At 34.9% G+C, this 17623-nt stretch overlaps 2 protein-coding genes across 2 annotated transcripts; both read left to right on the forward strand.

The window, feature by feature from the left end:
- Positions 1 to 11705: 11705 nt before the first annotated feature.
- B0H65DRAFT_485674 (uncharacterized protein) lies at positions 11706 to 14468 on the forward strand. Its single transcript, XM_062827684.1, has 3 exons — positions 11706 to 12278; positions 12338 to 12744; positions 12803 to 14468. Exons 1-3 carry the CDS (start codon positions 12048 to 12050, stop codon positions 14355 to 14357), a joined length of 2193 nt encoding a protein of 730 aa, XP_062686975.1. The 5' UTR covers positions 11706 to 12047; the 3' UTR covers positions 14358 to 14468.
- Positions 14469 to 14876: 408 nt separating this feature from the next.
- On the forward strand, positions 14877 to 16419 carry B0H65DRAFT_452509 (uncharacterized protein). The gene has a single exon (XM_062826105.1). The coding sequence runs from the start codon at positions 15314 to 15316 to the stop codon at positions 16184 to 16186; it is 873 nt and encodes a 290-aa protein (XP_062686976.1). The 5' UTR covers positions 14877 to 15313; the 3' UTR covers positions 16187 to 16419.
- The last annotated feature ends 1204 nt before the right edge of the window (positions 16420 to 17623 follow it).

Below are 17623 nucleotides of genomic sequence, written 5' to 3' on the forward strand. Positions count from 1 at the left end.
TTCTACTAATTACCTATTTTATTTATTATTATAATTATATAATAATAATCAATCTTCGAAGTCTTAAATAATTTAATATTATTCTTATAAATTTTAAAAATTCTCCCACTTTCGTACAATAGTTTATAGACCAATTATCTTTTAATTATTATTCATTTATATAAATATATATTAATAATATTATTATTTATAGTACAATTAAAAAAAAGTATTTAAAATATTTGATTATTATTATAAATTTATTTAATAAATATTATAAATTTATTAACGCTAATAAATCTTTCACCGCCTTCCCGTTTATTTAATTATTTAATAATATTATCGACGGCGAAGTTTTTTCGCATATAGAAGATCGAATTAATGCGTTCTAAAAATTTAATTTTCTAAATATTTTGAATTCTTTAGAAACTTACTTCGGTATAGCTAGCTAATTGTATAAAGGTATACCCTAATTCGTAATTAAAGAAGAATTATTAAATAAAAATAAAATTAAATTATTAAAATAAGTACGAGAATTGGAAGATTTATAATTAAGAATAATAAAATACGTTCGGAAAACTTATACTTCTAAAGTTAAATTCGAACTGACTAAAGAAAAATTAACAGTTTTTCGTAGTATATAAGAGAATTTATACAATTAACCATATTTATTTTACTACGTTAAAAACGAAATATTATTTATATTTAAATTATTTTATCGTGAAGCGCTTGCTGGCTAGCTAGCTAGCATAGAAGTAGCAGTTCAAAATAAATACTAGTAAAAGTATTTACAGGGTTTACATTTTTTAATTTAAATACGTATAAGATAGCGAATTTATTTTTAATATAAATAAGATTCCCCTAACTGTAATCAAACTAATTTACTTCCTATTAAAATTAATTACTCCGGCCGAAAACAAATACAACTCTACGGAAACCAAAATTATAACAATTATTAAGCCTTACGAAATTGATATAAAATAATGTAATCTAACGAATATTACGTAAATATTATTACCGATTACGCTCTAACCGTAAATATTATTAAATATATTTTTTAATATACTATAAATTTAGCTAAAATTAATCCCAAATTTACTAACGCTACTAATTAGGCTTCCTAATTTAATATAAATATTTTCTATATTCTAAACCTACTAAATACTATTCTTAATATATTATTAAAGTTACCGATTATTAAACCTACTAATAAAAATAATACTTCTAATCAATTTACCAATATTTAATATTATTTTACTTATTTAAAAGAAATTAACGCTTTTATTTTTATATATACGGAGGTTTCTTAAAACACCCGCACTATAATTCCTATTATTTCCTCTATTTTTCGCTAACAATTAATCGAAACCTACCCTTCCGACTTCAAATACAGTAAAATCCTTTAATTAATTACCAATACTAACTCTCCGAAGTATATTTATATACGCTAATCCAATAAGCGTCCTAATTTGCCCGTTAATCCTTACCTCTTTAAAAACAACTTCCTATATTATATAAACTATTAAAATAAACATCGCCTCTATATCCTTCCCTTCTACGTATAAAAAATCCTATAATTCGTATATAATAAAAAATACTATTTTAATATTAGTAGGAAAATAAACGACCTATTTTACTTTTATATACATTAAAAATATAAATAGTTCGGGAATACATTAAATATTGCAAAATATACGGATAGAATTAACGCAATCGTTAAGTAGTTCCTAATAAATTTATATTAACTCAGAGTTTTCCTAAATTATATTATACTATTAGAATAAATTGTATAATAAATATACTAATATTTCTATTAATTAATACAATATAGAATATCGCCGGCTTTAATAAATTTAATACTATATACTCCGTAACCTACAAATTTAATAAAACAGAATTTTTATTAATAGGATATTCTACTTACAGCGTACGAAAATAAATTACCATTCCGTTATAAACTTAATAATAGTATAATTAAGGTTTACTAGTCGCTATAATTAGCGATCGTAACTTAAAATTTATTTCTACTATTTAGCGCGGCAATTGTAAAGTATTAGCGGTAAATTTATTATTCTTAATAGCCTATTATACCTAAATAAATAATTAATCCGAATATATTAATTAAACAACGGAAATAATAATTCGTATATAGTACGCTACTAATATCTAGGTATAACCGTTTATATTAGTGGTACTTTAATATAACTTCAATAATACTATCCAAACTACCATCGGTATATTTCCAAACGAATTAATTTATAATTTGAAACTTAAATCCATAATTACCCTATTAATCCCGGATATAAAAGAAGTAACTACGGTAGAATCTTTAACGTTAATATATTAAGAATTCTAATTAAAAGCCGCCGAATTTATTAAGAAAATAAATATAGCCGCTAAAGTAAAATATAATATGAAGTACTCTCTAATATCGTTTAAAGTTAGAAATAAAGTTTATCTTCGCTTCGGTAAAGGCTATTATCTATTAGGTAGTCCGAAGAATAAATAGTTAATAAAATGAATAAGTCTTTATGAAATTTTAAAAAAGGTTAGCCCTTTAACTTATAAGCTTAACTTGCCTTCTTTATAACGTACCTATTTAATAATTTCTATTACATACTTGTAAAAACTAATTTAAAATCCTAATCCGTTCGGGAATGAAGTTCTGCCTCCCTAATTTATTAAAATTAATAATTAAGAAGAATAAGAAATCGAAAATTTAATAATTAAAAATTAAAAACCGAAGGATATTAAATATTTCATTAAATAGGTTGGATATTAAGATAAGGATAATATATAGGAATTACGTTCCGAATTAATAAGAAATTCTAAAAAAAAAAGTCGAAGAATTTAACGTTAAACAACCGTTGAAATTACCGTTCCAGAGTACTCAAAGGAAAGTAATTTAGTATTTAATTTACAAATCGGGCCGCACCTAATTAACCTTGACGTTTAAAATAATAATATTTTTAATAAAAAGGGGAGAAAAAAGGCCAAGACTATTTAATATAAGAATTTAGAAATATTTTCCTTCTATTATTTTACTTTTTAATTTCAATTTTACTCTTTTTCCTATCATCTTCGTAAATAACTTATTAAAATTAATAAGACTTCGTATTTCTAAATTCGAAATCGTAGTAAAACTATTAAACCAATACCGTCGACTTATAATATATTAGGTATGGTAGGCATTTCTTTCGTTTGTTGTTTTATCCTAAATAGGCAATTTTAATACGAGCACTTAAGGCTGCTAAAATTAAATAATTATAATTATATAAAGCAATAAAGTAAACGTAATACCCGGTAGGTAATTAGAAAGAGTATAAATTTAAATAGAGTCGAAGGTTCTTAGTACGTATGTAACTCTTTTAATTTATTTAAAACCTTCCTTCTTTCTTAGAACCTTTTATTTATTCTATTTTTAACCTTTATAAATAGCCCTATCCTTATAATTACCCAATTTTATAATTATATTTATTATTTATTATACTTATTAATTAATCATCTTATATTATTTCGCCTTCAATTTCACTTTTATAATAGAATACGATATTAAAATAATTACCCTATAATTCAATTACTCTTATATTAAAATTATTAATCAGATCGTTTAAAATAATAATCCGAATAGCGAATTAAAAACGTTAAATAGCGACCTCTATTCAACTATATTAGTAATAGAATTAAATAATTATTTCCTTATTTTTACTAATTTAATTCTATACTTTAACCGCCTTTATAAAAAGGGCGTCGAAGATAATATTATTACGATAAGCGATTAAACCCTCGCAACCTTCTTTAATTATATTCGCTTTCAATATATATTTAATTATATTAATAATATAAGCGTCGTTTCGAATGATTTCAATCCTTACACCCGTCTTCCCTTACGCAACAAAATTTACGCCCTTCACAATATTATAATTAAAAATACTAAAATCAATAAAGAAATTACCCATTATCAAATACCTCCTATAATAATCTAATATTTATTTATACATTACAATAATCGCTTTCCCTCCATTCTTTATAATACTATTAAACGTATTAGTATTTAAATTAATTTAGATTAAATAATATTATATACTATCAGCAACTTTAATTATTATACTATAGTAATTTTTATATTATAGTATATAATTCCTCTACATTATCTACTTTTACCCAAATTAATATAATCTCCTATATTTACAAGAGTATAGTCTTTTAACGATTTTAATACAACGAGGTCCTATTAACTATTCATATTATTAACAACCGTCTTAATAATAATATCAATCTTCCTATATAACCTATTTATTCTATCGGTCGCGTAATTAATTTTAACGATTTCGAATTTTACAATATATAAAAATACCGTTAATTCAATTACTTTATTAAATACAAATATAATACTTTTTATAATTCTATAATTTTAACTAATATTATAAATATTAAACCTTCCCTAATTTATAAAAATCCGCGTAAGCCCTTCGCTAACGCTACTAAAGTTCGTGCCCGTACAGGAAAGATTACCGAAGAGAATTCGGTCGGTAAAATCTACCTAATTAAAAATATAATAATTTTCATATTTAATAAAAATTATAAAACACTCAACCTTATAATAGATACGGATTTCTAAAAATTGCGTAATAAAATTAATATCATTATTTAAAATTACTATAATAAAGTTAAGAAATACGAAAGTAAATTTACTAACCTATAAGCTTTCTCTTAAATCGTATTATACTATAATATAAAAATAATTTTTAAAAAAACTATTAAGTTACGCGATGATAATAACCCTATATTCATCAATTACATCCCTTCCTACGCTCAACTACTCGCCCTCTAATATTATAATTACAAAAGTAATTTCAACGAACAAATTAGTAATTTTTTAGTACGCTTAAGATATTTATACCGTATATAAATTAATATAATCAAAAATAAATATATTATTAATACTATTATTAATATTCCTATTAGATCTACTAATTATATTAATAATCCTATTAAATTTAAATAGACCTTATCTTTTCTATAGGATAACTTAGTTAATTCCAACTGCTACTAATCAATTATAGTAGAGGAATTACGTAATAAAATAGCTAAAAAATATTAAAAAAATAAAGGAAATACAAATTTAATACGTTTAATATTAAACTTCTATTTCTTATAGCCTTTGATTAAACATATTACCGACTCTTATATTACCTTACTCTATTCGCTCCAATATATTACCGTATATCGTTCGGTCTAATATAATATCCGCCTAATCTACCTCCCGCTTTAATACTTTACCTAGAATCCGCTCGCTTTATTATTAAGTACCAGAAATTTAACGGACTAAAGAAGATTCCCCTTCTACTAATCGTAAACGTTCTCGTCATAAGAGTAATACTTTCTTATACTTTAACGAAAATTATTATAGACTTAAAGAGGATTATAATACCTATTAATAACGGATAATATAATTATTATATAATATTCTTAAAAGGTTTAGTTACGAAGATTAAATATTATAATAATAATTTTAATAAATATATAGTATTCTTCTATTGTGACGAACGGCAGTCTGATCGGCCTAAATGAGATAGCTGAAGGAAGTAAACTATCAGGTGCAGTTCGGTAAAGCCAAAAGGTTCACAACAAGTATCGTTATACGTGTCTCTGATGACGATGGTCTATTGACTACTGTCGAACTATCTGACAATCTGAGTTCTCCAGTCGTCCCTTTATACTCTGGTGATTCTAGTTACATGTGTCTGGCTCATTGATCGTGAACTGGCTCATTGATCGTGAACTGGCTCATGGGCCTTCAGATGTCTCATGAGCTTCTTCTCGGCTCATGAGCTCTTGACTGTCTCATGAGCCTGTCTTGGCAGATGTGAGCCCTCCTTGCTCCGATCCTGGCTCTTATTCCTAGGAAGGTTACACCACCCAGCCTTCACGTGGCTGTTGTGTTCCCGGTAGCTTGGTTGGCCCGTGTCATCGCTTAAAGTTCGTAACATCTATAAAGGATATAGATGCAGTTTAATATTAGATTTAATACTTATAATAATCAAATTTACTAGGATAGATATTAAATAATAAATAATATTAAAAAAAATAGCGATAGTCTTTATAGTCTATTTATATTTAGCAGTCTCATTAATAAATAGTAAGTACTCTTCTCCTTCTTTAGAAGGGGAGATATGAGGAAATATTCTAAACAATACTTAAATATTTCCACCTTATCATAATATATATTAAATTAGGTATAGGCATACTTATTTAAATATATTACAATATATAAGAATACTTACCCCATCAGTCTCTATTAAAATTAATAGATTAATCAATTATTATTTCATAACCTATTATCTATCTTATTCACGCTCTATAAAATCGTATATAAAGTTCTAAATTAAAGCTCTTGACAATTATTATCTTCGCTTCCTTTAATAAAATTATCGCTCATCATTACGCATTATTACTCTATCCAACAACTAATTACTTACTCTCTCATTCTCTGTCAGCATCACTTGTGAAGCACGTCTTCGCGTAATATAAAGCTCTTAAAAAATTCGTTAGTAATAACTAGGACTTTAGTAACTAGCTACTTAAGGGAGGACCTATAATTTAGAAGGTTTTATTTCTGAAGCTGGAAGATTTCTTCCTTACTAAATAAGTAAAGGACCGCCTTCTAACAGTAAACAAGGAGCTTATCAAATTCAATAGAGGAATCCGGGTTAAGAAGGCCGTAATTATAACCGTAATAACCATTACTATTACAGCTACTTATACGAACGGTATTATTATTAAAATTATTATTACTACCTAACTCTAAAAAGAAGCCGCCAGCGGCGCTAACGAAGATAATAAGGAAGGAAATTTGGGAAAAGAAGAGGAAGAGGAGAATAATAAATACTATACCGAATAGGATATTAAAGAAGATATAATTATTAACTCCTCTACCGACCTAATAATTACCGTGAAAATAACGTATAATTAAATTAATAATACGTACAACGTTCGCTATAAATATTAGAAAGACTTTAATAACGCTAATACCCGAATTTGTAATTAAATAAGTACTTATATTCCCGCCTACTATACCGATACTTTATTTAAATAGAATAAATCTACCTACAATTAGCTTAAAGAAATTAAGAATTAAATTAATCATCGACCTATCGACCAAATTATTAAAATTCGTCGAAATTATTAAACCTTTATTAAAGAAACTATAAAGAAGTAACCTAAAGACTTCGAAAAGTAATTATCTGACTAAAAGATCCTTATTATAAATAGGAAGAAATTCGGAATTAATAAAATAACTTCCCCTACTTTATAATTCACCGACTTTATCAATATAGTCCGTAAATATAACCTTATTTAAATTAATAACTCTTAGAAGTTTAATAATAAATTCGAAGGAATATCCTTAAAATATAAAAACGTATCCATTAATTTTCAAGTAGTTAATATATTAAAACGTACTATATTATTAACTAATTCTAAAAAGGTTATAATTCGTAGCGCCTAAAATATTAACCGCTCTAATTCATAAAAATTCGTATTTAATAGAAAGGACGCTCCTAATTCTAATTATATAAAAAAAGCGGAAGGTAAACGCAAGGAAAAAACGTAGTGCGGATAAAAATATAAAAGATTCTTTATGGCCAAAAAAAAAAGGAGGCACTATACCGCTTTATAAAATTTACGAGCGAAGGCTTTACTTAATAACGTACTATTAATATTTAATATTCAAAATTAAAAATTATCTAAAATAAAAATTAAACGGCCATATTCAGAAATTTATTAATAAGAATTTCAAAAAATATTCCGAAATTAATAAAAAAATTAAAAAGGTTAGGAATTAAATACGGGACTACTTTATTACCTCTACGCAAACTATTACTTCGAAAATTTAAAGGAGACGAAAAATCGGTACTTACAATTTAATATTTCTTATTAAAGAAAATACTTTCAACGTAAATGGTAATAAAAGTAATACTTACTTACTTGAAAATTTTATAATCTTCAATGCCGGTGTTTTTATTTATATTTTCAACGAAATTAATTATTTCTCTTCATTTCGAATAGCGTTCCTAAAGGGCTACATTTAAATTAATAAATTTCAAATACTTATTGAAGGCTTTAGGACTATTAACGTAAAAATATAAAGAAAGAGGGGAATTTTAAAATTATAGTTAAAAGAAGTAACTTTCTACTTTAATTTTATTATAAATTTTATATTACTACGCCTACTTTAAAAGTAAAGTCTTTATTAGGATTATAAACCCCCTAGCAATTGCTTCCGTCGGTTAAATAGTTTACTCTTTTATTTCCTTCAAAAAATCCATTACTAAACAGTCCTTGAATACTTACCCCTCTCCTTTAACCGCACTACCTTCTTTATTCGTCGAAATCGCTTTAATTCCTTTACCGGCCGTCGCGTATATAAAATGCCCACCAAATTTTAATATAAACGATTCAATTATTACAATCCTTAAATCCTTAAATACTTTTATAACGTTAAAGGCGCTAAATTTAAAAGGCCCGCTACTTATTAATATAATATATATAATGTTTTCAAAATTAAATAACAAATTGAACGAAAATTACAAAATAGAGGGTTTAGCCTAGGAGAATATTTCGCCATCGATTTTTTCGAATATAACATAGGGAAAGGTGGCCTTAAATATATTATACTTATTACTTATTAATAGATTAGATTCGTTTAAAATATTTATATAACGAACCAAATAATTAAAACTATTACTAAAAAAGCCCTTTCAATTATCGATATAGTTAGTTACCAGTATAATATTGAAATTAAATACGTCGAATATAATAACGAATCTAATAATTAATATATTAAAAATAAATTAATTATACGCTTTATTATTTTCGAACCCTTAATACCTAATATTTAAATTTAAAACGGCGGTATTAAGCGCTTAAGGGGTATAATTAAAAAAAAGGCGCATATAATAATAAATAGCGCTAAACTCCCCTATAACCTCTAATTTTAAATAGTTTTAGCCTCGGTCTACCTTACTAATTAATTACTCAAATGTTTCTATAATTAGAAATTACTATACGAGCGGTTTTATACCTTTATAACCTATTATAAAAGGGTATAAACCGAACCCCATAAGCCTAACTTCAATTACTTATATATTTACGGCTATAAAATATATACAATAATAGGCACCATATAAAAAAAGAATAACGGCGTAAAAAGCGTTAATTAAAGGCCTAAATTAAATTCCTTATTAATTACACTACCTCCTCTATTTGTTAAATTTAAAACCCGTAAACCAACTGTATCGTTTATACTCATAATATATTCTTTAATGAAGATTCAATTTATTTAAGGAACCCTAATAATTTTAAAGAAGGATTAAAACTAATTAGCGACAAAATTATCAATTTATTTAATTAAATTAATTAACCTCCTTAACTATTTATATAATATTTTAAACCCTTTAACACAACCTAAAATATAGAAAATAACAGTCTTACCTCTTTCTTACCGTTACTCCTCAATAACGAACTTTAAGAAAATAATAATAAAATTATTTCGAAACTAATATAACTTACTACTTAAAATAAAATATTTATCGACTTTATATTTAATTACCCTACCCTATAAAATATATTACTAACTATTCTTATTACCGGCCTTATAATAAATTTTCTAAAATTTATTTCCTTCCCAATCTTCGAATTATAAGAAGCCGCATTCAATATTAAAAAACTTATTTAATTAATTAGGTAGCGGCAAAGCAAAATGATTATAAAGGTAGAAATCAACTACCTGATTTCTAAAGGTAATAAATTAAATTTTATTAAACATCAAAATTTCCTTCTAATCCCAAAGACTTACTACAATTTTAAATATTACAATTTAAGTAATCTCTTTAAGTAAATATAGGAAATATATTTTAATAACTATAAAGAAATAAGATTATAGGTTAAAATCAATAAAAACGTTCCCTATACTAAAGGTTTTTAAATTCTTAATTACATATAAATATACATATATAAATTTAATAAATATAGTCGTTTATTAAAAGTAAAAACTCGTTTTATAATTAAAGGAAACTAATAATATAATTACAATAAAGAAACGTATACCTCTACGTTAACTAATCGTTTATTTCGGTTAATTATCACTTACGCTACTAAATTCGATTTCGATTTATTCAATACAATATAGTAAATACCTTCGTTAATACTTACTTCAATAAAGAAATTTATATATATATACCTCCTAATTATTAAAAATATAATACTATTTTTAAAATCCTTAAAGCCTTCTATAATCTCCGACGAACTTCCTTACTATAGTAACGAAAATTCAATAGGACTTTCGAAAACCTAAGGTTCAAACCATTATTTAAAGACCTATATATCCTCAAACGCAATAAAATCCTAATTCTCTACTATATTAACAACATTATTTTCGCCTTCGATAAATTATAATATGATAAAATTACCTACGTTACGAAGAAATTAGAAGAAAAGTATAAATTTATTAATAATAATAACCTTTAATAATTTTTAATAATCGAAATTATTCGAAACAGAAAGGTAAACTATATTTAATTATTCTAACAGGAATATATTTATAAAATTACTAAATTAATTAAAAATCCCTACACTTTCGCCTTCATTCTAATAAATGACAAAAAGCTCATACTTTATAATAGCGTAGCCTCTTTTAATAAAATCCGGGAATATTAGGTCGTTATTAACTCTATAATATACACCGCCGTAATTACCCAGCTTAATATTACCTTCGCTGCCAACTGACTAATTCACTATAATTATAATCTCAATCCTTAATATTGTAAGGCTACTAATGAAATTTTATACTACCTTTAATACTACTTCAATCTCTCTCATTATTATAATAAATTAATAAAATTCGAAATTGCTTTAAATATATTACACGCCGATAATTCTCTAAATCGAAAGAATTCGTATAAATCTACAATTAAACTCTTTAGTAATTTAGTTTATTAGGGTATAACTAAATAAAAAACGTTATTTACTTCAATAATAAAAGTAGAATTATTATCAATTTCAAACGCTACTAAGGAAACTATCGCTGTTATACATCTATATAAAGAAATTAATATTCCCTTTGATAAAGATATACTTATAATCGGTTATAGTAATATATAAACAATTCGTATATTAATTATTGAAGTAGTGAAGCTAATAACTAAACTAAAGTACATTAATATCTCTGGGTACCAATCAAAATATGAAATTATAGAGGGAAGGATTGAAATTAAATATTTAAAGACAAAGAAAATACTAGCCAATAGATTAACGAAAGTTCTAGGACAATTAGATTACAAAAGATTCCGGGAATTAATAGGAATAACGAATATACTAATTCGTAAAGAAATAAAAATAAATAAAAAAATTCCACATAATATTCTAAAAGATATTCATAATTCGGCTAGAGAAATTAACGTACTAGAAGAGAAATTTTATAAATAGCTTCACTTTTACCCTATTTAGAAGGTCTGCAAATAAAGGGGTATATTAAATTCAAGAGTAGTTTTAGCTATACTATATAGAGGTTAGCGCTCTAGCCACCTAATATTACCTAATTTCTGGGCATATCTAGGTTACCCCAGCACCCCCCATACCTTCTAGGCGAGTCAGTTACACACACTCTTCAATCAATCAATTCTGCACCGTCACATCTGACAACAATTCCTTGACCAGCTGCAACTACTGCGGCCAGGCACTCCGATTGGCGTCGCATTCGGCCCCTCCCCCGGACCGGCAACACCACATCTGACATCTTCACAAAGGCACCGGACCCCCGGCTAATATGTATAATCCCGCTAAGTCGAATACAGTATACGCGGCTGCTTGCCCTCCGAGAATGCCACCTTTTCTTAAATTCAGGGACCATTCAACAACAGTCTGAGCGCATGACTGTGAACGGACAGTTGTTGATCTTGTTATAAGCTTCATGTTTCTTGATATTGTAGACCTAGCTGAATCATCAAGCCTCTTTGCCTTCCAATATACCCCCATTGTTTTCATCCATACCCTAATCTCTGTTCAAGATGGCAGTCGCCGCCAAGCAAAAGACCATCACTTCCGCTCCTCAGAAGAGTTCACTCGCAGGGACAATCCCAACCAAGAAGCTCACGAAGGAGCAGCTTTTCAAGACACATGAGGGACACATCAAGAAACAAAACGCTACCCAAACTCCCAATGGCCCCAGGGCAGTGAAGCAGCCAAACCTAGCGGAAGCATACCCTGCTTCTACCAAGTCTATCAGAGATCTCGAGATCGTATGTCGTTGCACACAAGTTATGTTCTTTTGATAAGATCTGACTAACACCATATCCAGATCTCACTAAGTGAACTTAGCGTAGAAACACATCACCGAGGCAAGGGTCTCATCGTCAAAGTAGTCAGCCCGCCCTACATTGGCGCCGGTGCTGTCAGTATTGTCGAGGACCAGTGGGGCAATGTCGACAAGCTCGCCATCTACAACCAAGGCGACTCAGCAATCCTGTCGGGAGTTCCCGAGGGGTGTATCGTTGCCATCAAGGAGCCTTATTACGTCCAGAATGGCGCGGAGAACGATTTCATGATCTGCGTCGATCATCCGTCAGATGTCATTCTGCTGAGGTTTACAGATTCCATCATCCCAGAACCGTTGAGGCTGGGGCCGCTACTAAAGTCAGCGGCGGAGTGGAGGACGGCGGGTGATCAGGCATTCTTGGAACGGGATTTCCCTACGTCTGTATTTTGGTGAGTGAACCCTCATCAGTGATACCGAGTCCTTCAACTTACACGAGACCTGAAATAGCTACACAGAAGCACTAGAAGGCTTAGAAGACGACTCCGCCAAAGCCCCCGTCTACACCAAACGCGCCGGCGTCAACCTCCTCCTAGGCCGCTACGACGCCGCAAAATCCGACGCCCTCGCCTCCCGAACCGGCGCCTCTACAGACTGGAAAGCCTACTACAACGCCGGCCGCGCCGCCTACAGTCTGTGCGAGTACGCCATCAGCAAGTCGTACTTCGAAGAAGCGCTCAAGCCGAACGCCAAGGGCGCCGGCGGGGTGCAGAAGGAATACGAGCGGGTGCTAGCCCGCGTCAAGGAAGAAGAAGAAGGGGCTTACGACTTCGCAGCCATGCACGCCTCTCTTTCCCCTACATCCGTGCACATCGACGCCGGCTCCTTCCTTCGCAACACCCGCGTCGCCGACTCCGGCTTCCACGGCCGCGGCCTCTTCGCCACTCATCCGCTCAAAGCCGGCGATTTGGTCTATGTCGAAAAAGCCACGCTGATGCCCAACCAGTACGACCCCGCCCGCGCCTCCGCGGCGCTGTACACGCTCATGGTCCGCCAGTTGTGCGATAACCCCTCGCTGGCTGATACCGTGCTCAAGCTGTTTCCCGGCTCCGACCTTTTGGACAGGTACAAGCACACCGGTCTGGAAGGGACAATCGTCGACGGCGTCCCCATAGTAGACGTCTTCATGATCGAAGGCATCCGCACCACGAACTGCTTCTCCGCCCCCTTCTTGTCCACCTACGACGACACCAAACCCACTTACAACTCGGCGGCGCGCATCATGGCTGCCAAAGGACTATGGGCGCACTCGAGCCTGATGAACCACAGCTGCGTGCCCAACACTATGCGCTCGTTTGTCGGTGACATGCTCATCTGCCGCGCTACGCGCGACGTGCAAGAGGGCCAAGAGCTGTTCCAGCAGTATGTACCCGTCAAGACGCTGGTGGATGTGCGCAACAGGGAGTTTGAGGAGGGGTGGGGGTTCGAGTGTCGGTGTGGGTTGTGTGAGGGTGAACGAAAGAGTGATGGGGATAAACTGAAGAAGAAGAAGGAGGCGATGTTAAGTCTGGAAAAGTTCCTGGATAAGAAGCCGAGTAGTAATGGCAAGGGGACGATCGTCTTCCCCGATGCGACGATCAGGACGGTTGATAGGATGATGAGGCAGTTGGAGGAATTGCATGAGAACGAGGTGTATGAGGCACTGCCGAGGTTGACGTTGGTTTATCCGTGTAATTGGCTGGTGGATGCACACAGGGCCAAGAAGCAGTGGGGGAAGGTGGTCAAGTATTCGTTGAAGGTTTTGAGGAACTTTGGGTTTAATGCGGTGCCGAGGGATGAGGATCCGGCCAAGTTGACGGTCGATTGGGATCCGAGGGAGATTTATACGACGAGCGGTGAGGTGAGCTTGATGGCGGTCCATGTGGTTGCTTCGTTGAAGAGGTTGGCGGAGGCGTATGCTGCTTTGGGTCATCAGGAGCTGGCGGAGCGATGTGTGAAGGCAGCCAGGTTTGGATATACCATGGTGACGGGGTTTTCGGAGGATGTGGATGCTCTTGGTCAGTGAGAGCTGATGGAGTTGGGAGGTGGTAGGACCGAATGGGGGCAATTGGACGTACCTCTACATATCTTGTAAGCATTGAATTCCTGTTAAACTTAAATCGAACACCTTCTGAACACGACTATCCCCTTCCATTGTCCCTGGAGATTGCCACGATTGGTTTCTCGGGTATCCATTGTCCACGATTTCCGGCAAAGGCAACTTTGTCGTGGTCAGACGGAGAATGACTGAGGCAAAGGAAAACAAACAAACCCAGCTGAAAGACAGAGCAACGTGACAAAAACACAGATACCTGTCTAGGCGCACGTTAAACACTCTTTCTTGTGTCACTTGTTAGTCCATTTTCGGACAAGCTTGTTGGGAGATGCGGATATCTTGTTCTATATAAATGCCTGTATCATGCCTGGAACTTTATGTGTGATATTGTGCCAGGGTACCACAGAGCTTCGGCAGTAAGGAACCGAAGGGTGACTTGGGTTCCGTCGGTGCGACCCGATGGCGTGGTCTACAAACATTAAAGTCCAACAGAGGAAACGTCAGTAGCACGTCCACGCCTCTCTTTACTGGATCGCCGAGATGAAAAAGAGGCGTACAGTCACGGTTACCCAACGCTTCTTGCTTCTCGTTTGTGGCTATACGTGTTTATATGATCCCTCTACCACGTTTCGGGTAACTAGGAGCAACCGGCCGGTTAATCCAACGCTAGTTCTTGTCCGTCCGCAAACCCAAAACTTCTGACAGTTCATATGCCCCCCCGGCTGCTCCCGCCCCTTTCGTTCATCAAGTCAACTTACAACACAAAACTTTGACTTCCAAGGGGAAAACACACCATGGCTCTAATCACACGCTCAGCCGTACCCGAAGGCCCCCATCCTTGGAGGTTCTGACGCCCAATCCCAGTCATCTCTAATACCGCCGTGTCACTGTCACCGTCCCCCACCAGCTTCACCACCACACGCACCATGGCCATCATCCCCAACTACGCCCTCCCCTCCACCGAGCTCATCATCCCCGACAACCCCTTCCTCCGCGCCGCCAAGCTCGGTTCCGCTCCCCAGCCGCCCGCCCACGAAGACCCCGAAGAACGCCCCCAACTCCGCGTCGCCGCTCTGATCTCCAACCACCGCTGGAAAGCCGGCATCCGCGGTCCCTTGCGCCCGCTTCCCCCGCGCTCCGAAGACGTCCAGGGCGCCTACTGGTATCACGACTGCCCTTACTTTAAATCCAAAACGCACTGGGTCGAGCGACCACTTCATTTGCGCCTTGAACCACCCTTCACCGCCGCCGAGCAGGGCGAGGTCATGCCAGTCGAACTCTGCGACCTAGGCTGCGGCTACCTCGCCCCGCGTGACACCGTTCTCTACAACTCCAAGCGGGTCATGGTCGAGACCCTCGAAGGGTTCAACTTGCTACCGGGGCGCTTCGACGATTGGTTCCTCTCCTGCTGCCAGTGCGGAAACTGGGAGTTGAATTTGCTGAAGGAACACCCGTCGGCGCAGGATTCGCATGTGAAAAGGAAAGTGGTTGGGTATAATTGCTGTGAACACTGCGAACGGCCGGATGAGAATAGGTGTGACTTGTGTTTCAGCCTGACGAAGTACTTGGAGGCGAATTGTTGGCGGAGTGGGGAGCCGGTTCCCGGGGGTGTGAAGTGGAGGCATGAGAGGGCGAGGGTGGAGAGGAAGGAGGGGAGGGGGAGGAGTAGGGGGATGAGTACGGGTATGACTGCGGCGGGGCCGTTGGCTCTGGCCGCGGTACCTGTGTCGGCGACGGGGACGGTGTTGGGGACGGTGATGGAGTTTGCTAATGGGGAGGATGAGGGGTGGGTAGGGTAGATGGATTGGAGAGATGCATTGGAAGAGCTCCGGAAGACACAAGGTAAACTTTCCTGTGCGCTCCTTTCTCTTCCATCGCTGTTTCCTCTTTTTATACTAGATTGACCACTCAAAATGGGCAGTGACCACCCAAAACCCCATATCAACAGTTCTTGTCATTTACCTCTAGGGGAATGGTTTACGAGCGTGGTTCTTTTTTGTTTACTCAATCCTAATCAGGAACTAAAAATTCAGGGGTTGGCGAATGATGGGTCAGGGGTACAATGACCATCATGGAATGACTTCGGTTTCCCAAAACAACAAGGTAAATCTATCCCGCTTTAGGACCGCACTTCGACTCAGACATGCTAGGCCAATGATACAGCATAATACTCGCTTCGTATAGGTGACACCATGGTCCTTGGTAACGGCCTTGGCGGAGGATGGTCCTTTTAGGCAAATGTCAAGTAGACAAGTGAACACGTTCCAAGTCTTCTTCAGCGGTGCTTGAGCTCACACAAAGGGTCTAGATATAAACCGTGAGAGCTCATGCCAGTTTTCTAGATATTATCCCACTCCGTTTGACTCCATTTCATCTCCGAAGCGGAGGATCGGTGAGTGTTCTCGGTCGCTAAACCTCATGAATCATGCTAACAGAACTCAGCTCAAAGTCCAAAACAATGCGGTCCCTTGCCCTCTGGTCGGCCATATCAACCGCAGTCATCTCAGCATCAGAGATCAAGACGGCACCTGATGATATTCAAGTCCCAGCACCATGGACAGTCAGCCAATGCATCAAAGAATACTGCAACTTTGCCAACCCCACCATCGGCGATGGCCTCGTTCTCATTAGCACTCCCGGAAACATCGATATCCTCAACTCCTTCTCCACCCTCACCAAAACCAACTCCAAACCTCCTCCCTTCGAAGTCCGTGAAATCCCCGGCAAGGGCATTGGCCTGATCGCCAACCGAACCATCCACCGAGGCGAAGTAGTCATGCAGTACACTCCCATCTTGGTCGTCCAATTCGGGCCACACATCGACCTTTCCCCGTCCGACCGGAAGTCCTTCTACCAAGATGCTGTCAACCAGCTCCCCACCTCCCGACGGGAAGCCTTCATGGCTCAATACGGCAAAGACATCTAACACCAAGATCGACCGAAACGCCTTCCGCATGTTCATCAACGGAAAAAATCCCTATTCCGGCCATCTTGGTGTTTTTCCGGAGGTGAGCAGGTTGAATCATGATTGTAGACCGAAGTGAGTCCCCTCTTTCTCCGTTCTCTGTACGTGTACCACCAAGTTGGGAGCTGACAAACACATTACAGCCTCAACTCCCGAATCGAAAACATCACCCACACTACCACCGCCGTTCGCCCCATCTCCCCGGGAGAAGAACTCACAATCTCTTACATCGACGGCCTCCTCCCTCGCCACTCCCGCCAGGAGCGTTTGT

The sequence above is a fragment of the Neurospora tetraspora genome (genome assembly GCF_033439725.1).
Source record: "Neurospora tetraspora strain CBS 560.94 chromosome Unknown B0H65scaffold_1, whole genome shotgun sequence".
Classification (NCBI taxonomy): Eukaryota; Fungi; Ascomycota; class Sordariomycetes; order Sordariales; family Sordariaceae; genus Neurospora; species Neurospora tetraspora.

What these genes read in the sequence shown, in the direction of transcription:
- B0H65DRAFT_485674 (XM_062827684.1), top strand. Translation starts at nt 12,048, where the DNA reads ATGGCAGTCGCCGCCAAGCAAAAGACCATCACTTCCGCTCCTCAGAAG. An exon ending in CTATCAGAGATCTCGAGATC is followed by an intron (nt 12,279 to 12,337) that starts GTATGTCGTTGC and finishes CACCATATCCAG; the next exon opens with ATCTCACTAAGTGAACTTAG. An exon ending in TTCCCTACGTCTGTATTTTG is followed by an intron (nt 12,745 to 12,802) that starts GTGAGTGAACCC and finishes GACCTGAAATAG; the next exon opens with CTACACAGAAGCACTAGAAG.
- B0H65DRAFT_452509 (XM_062826105.1), top strand. Translation starts at nt 15,314, where the DNA reads ATGGCCATCATCCCCAACTACGCCCTCCCCTCCACCGAGCTCATCATC.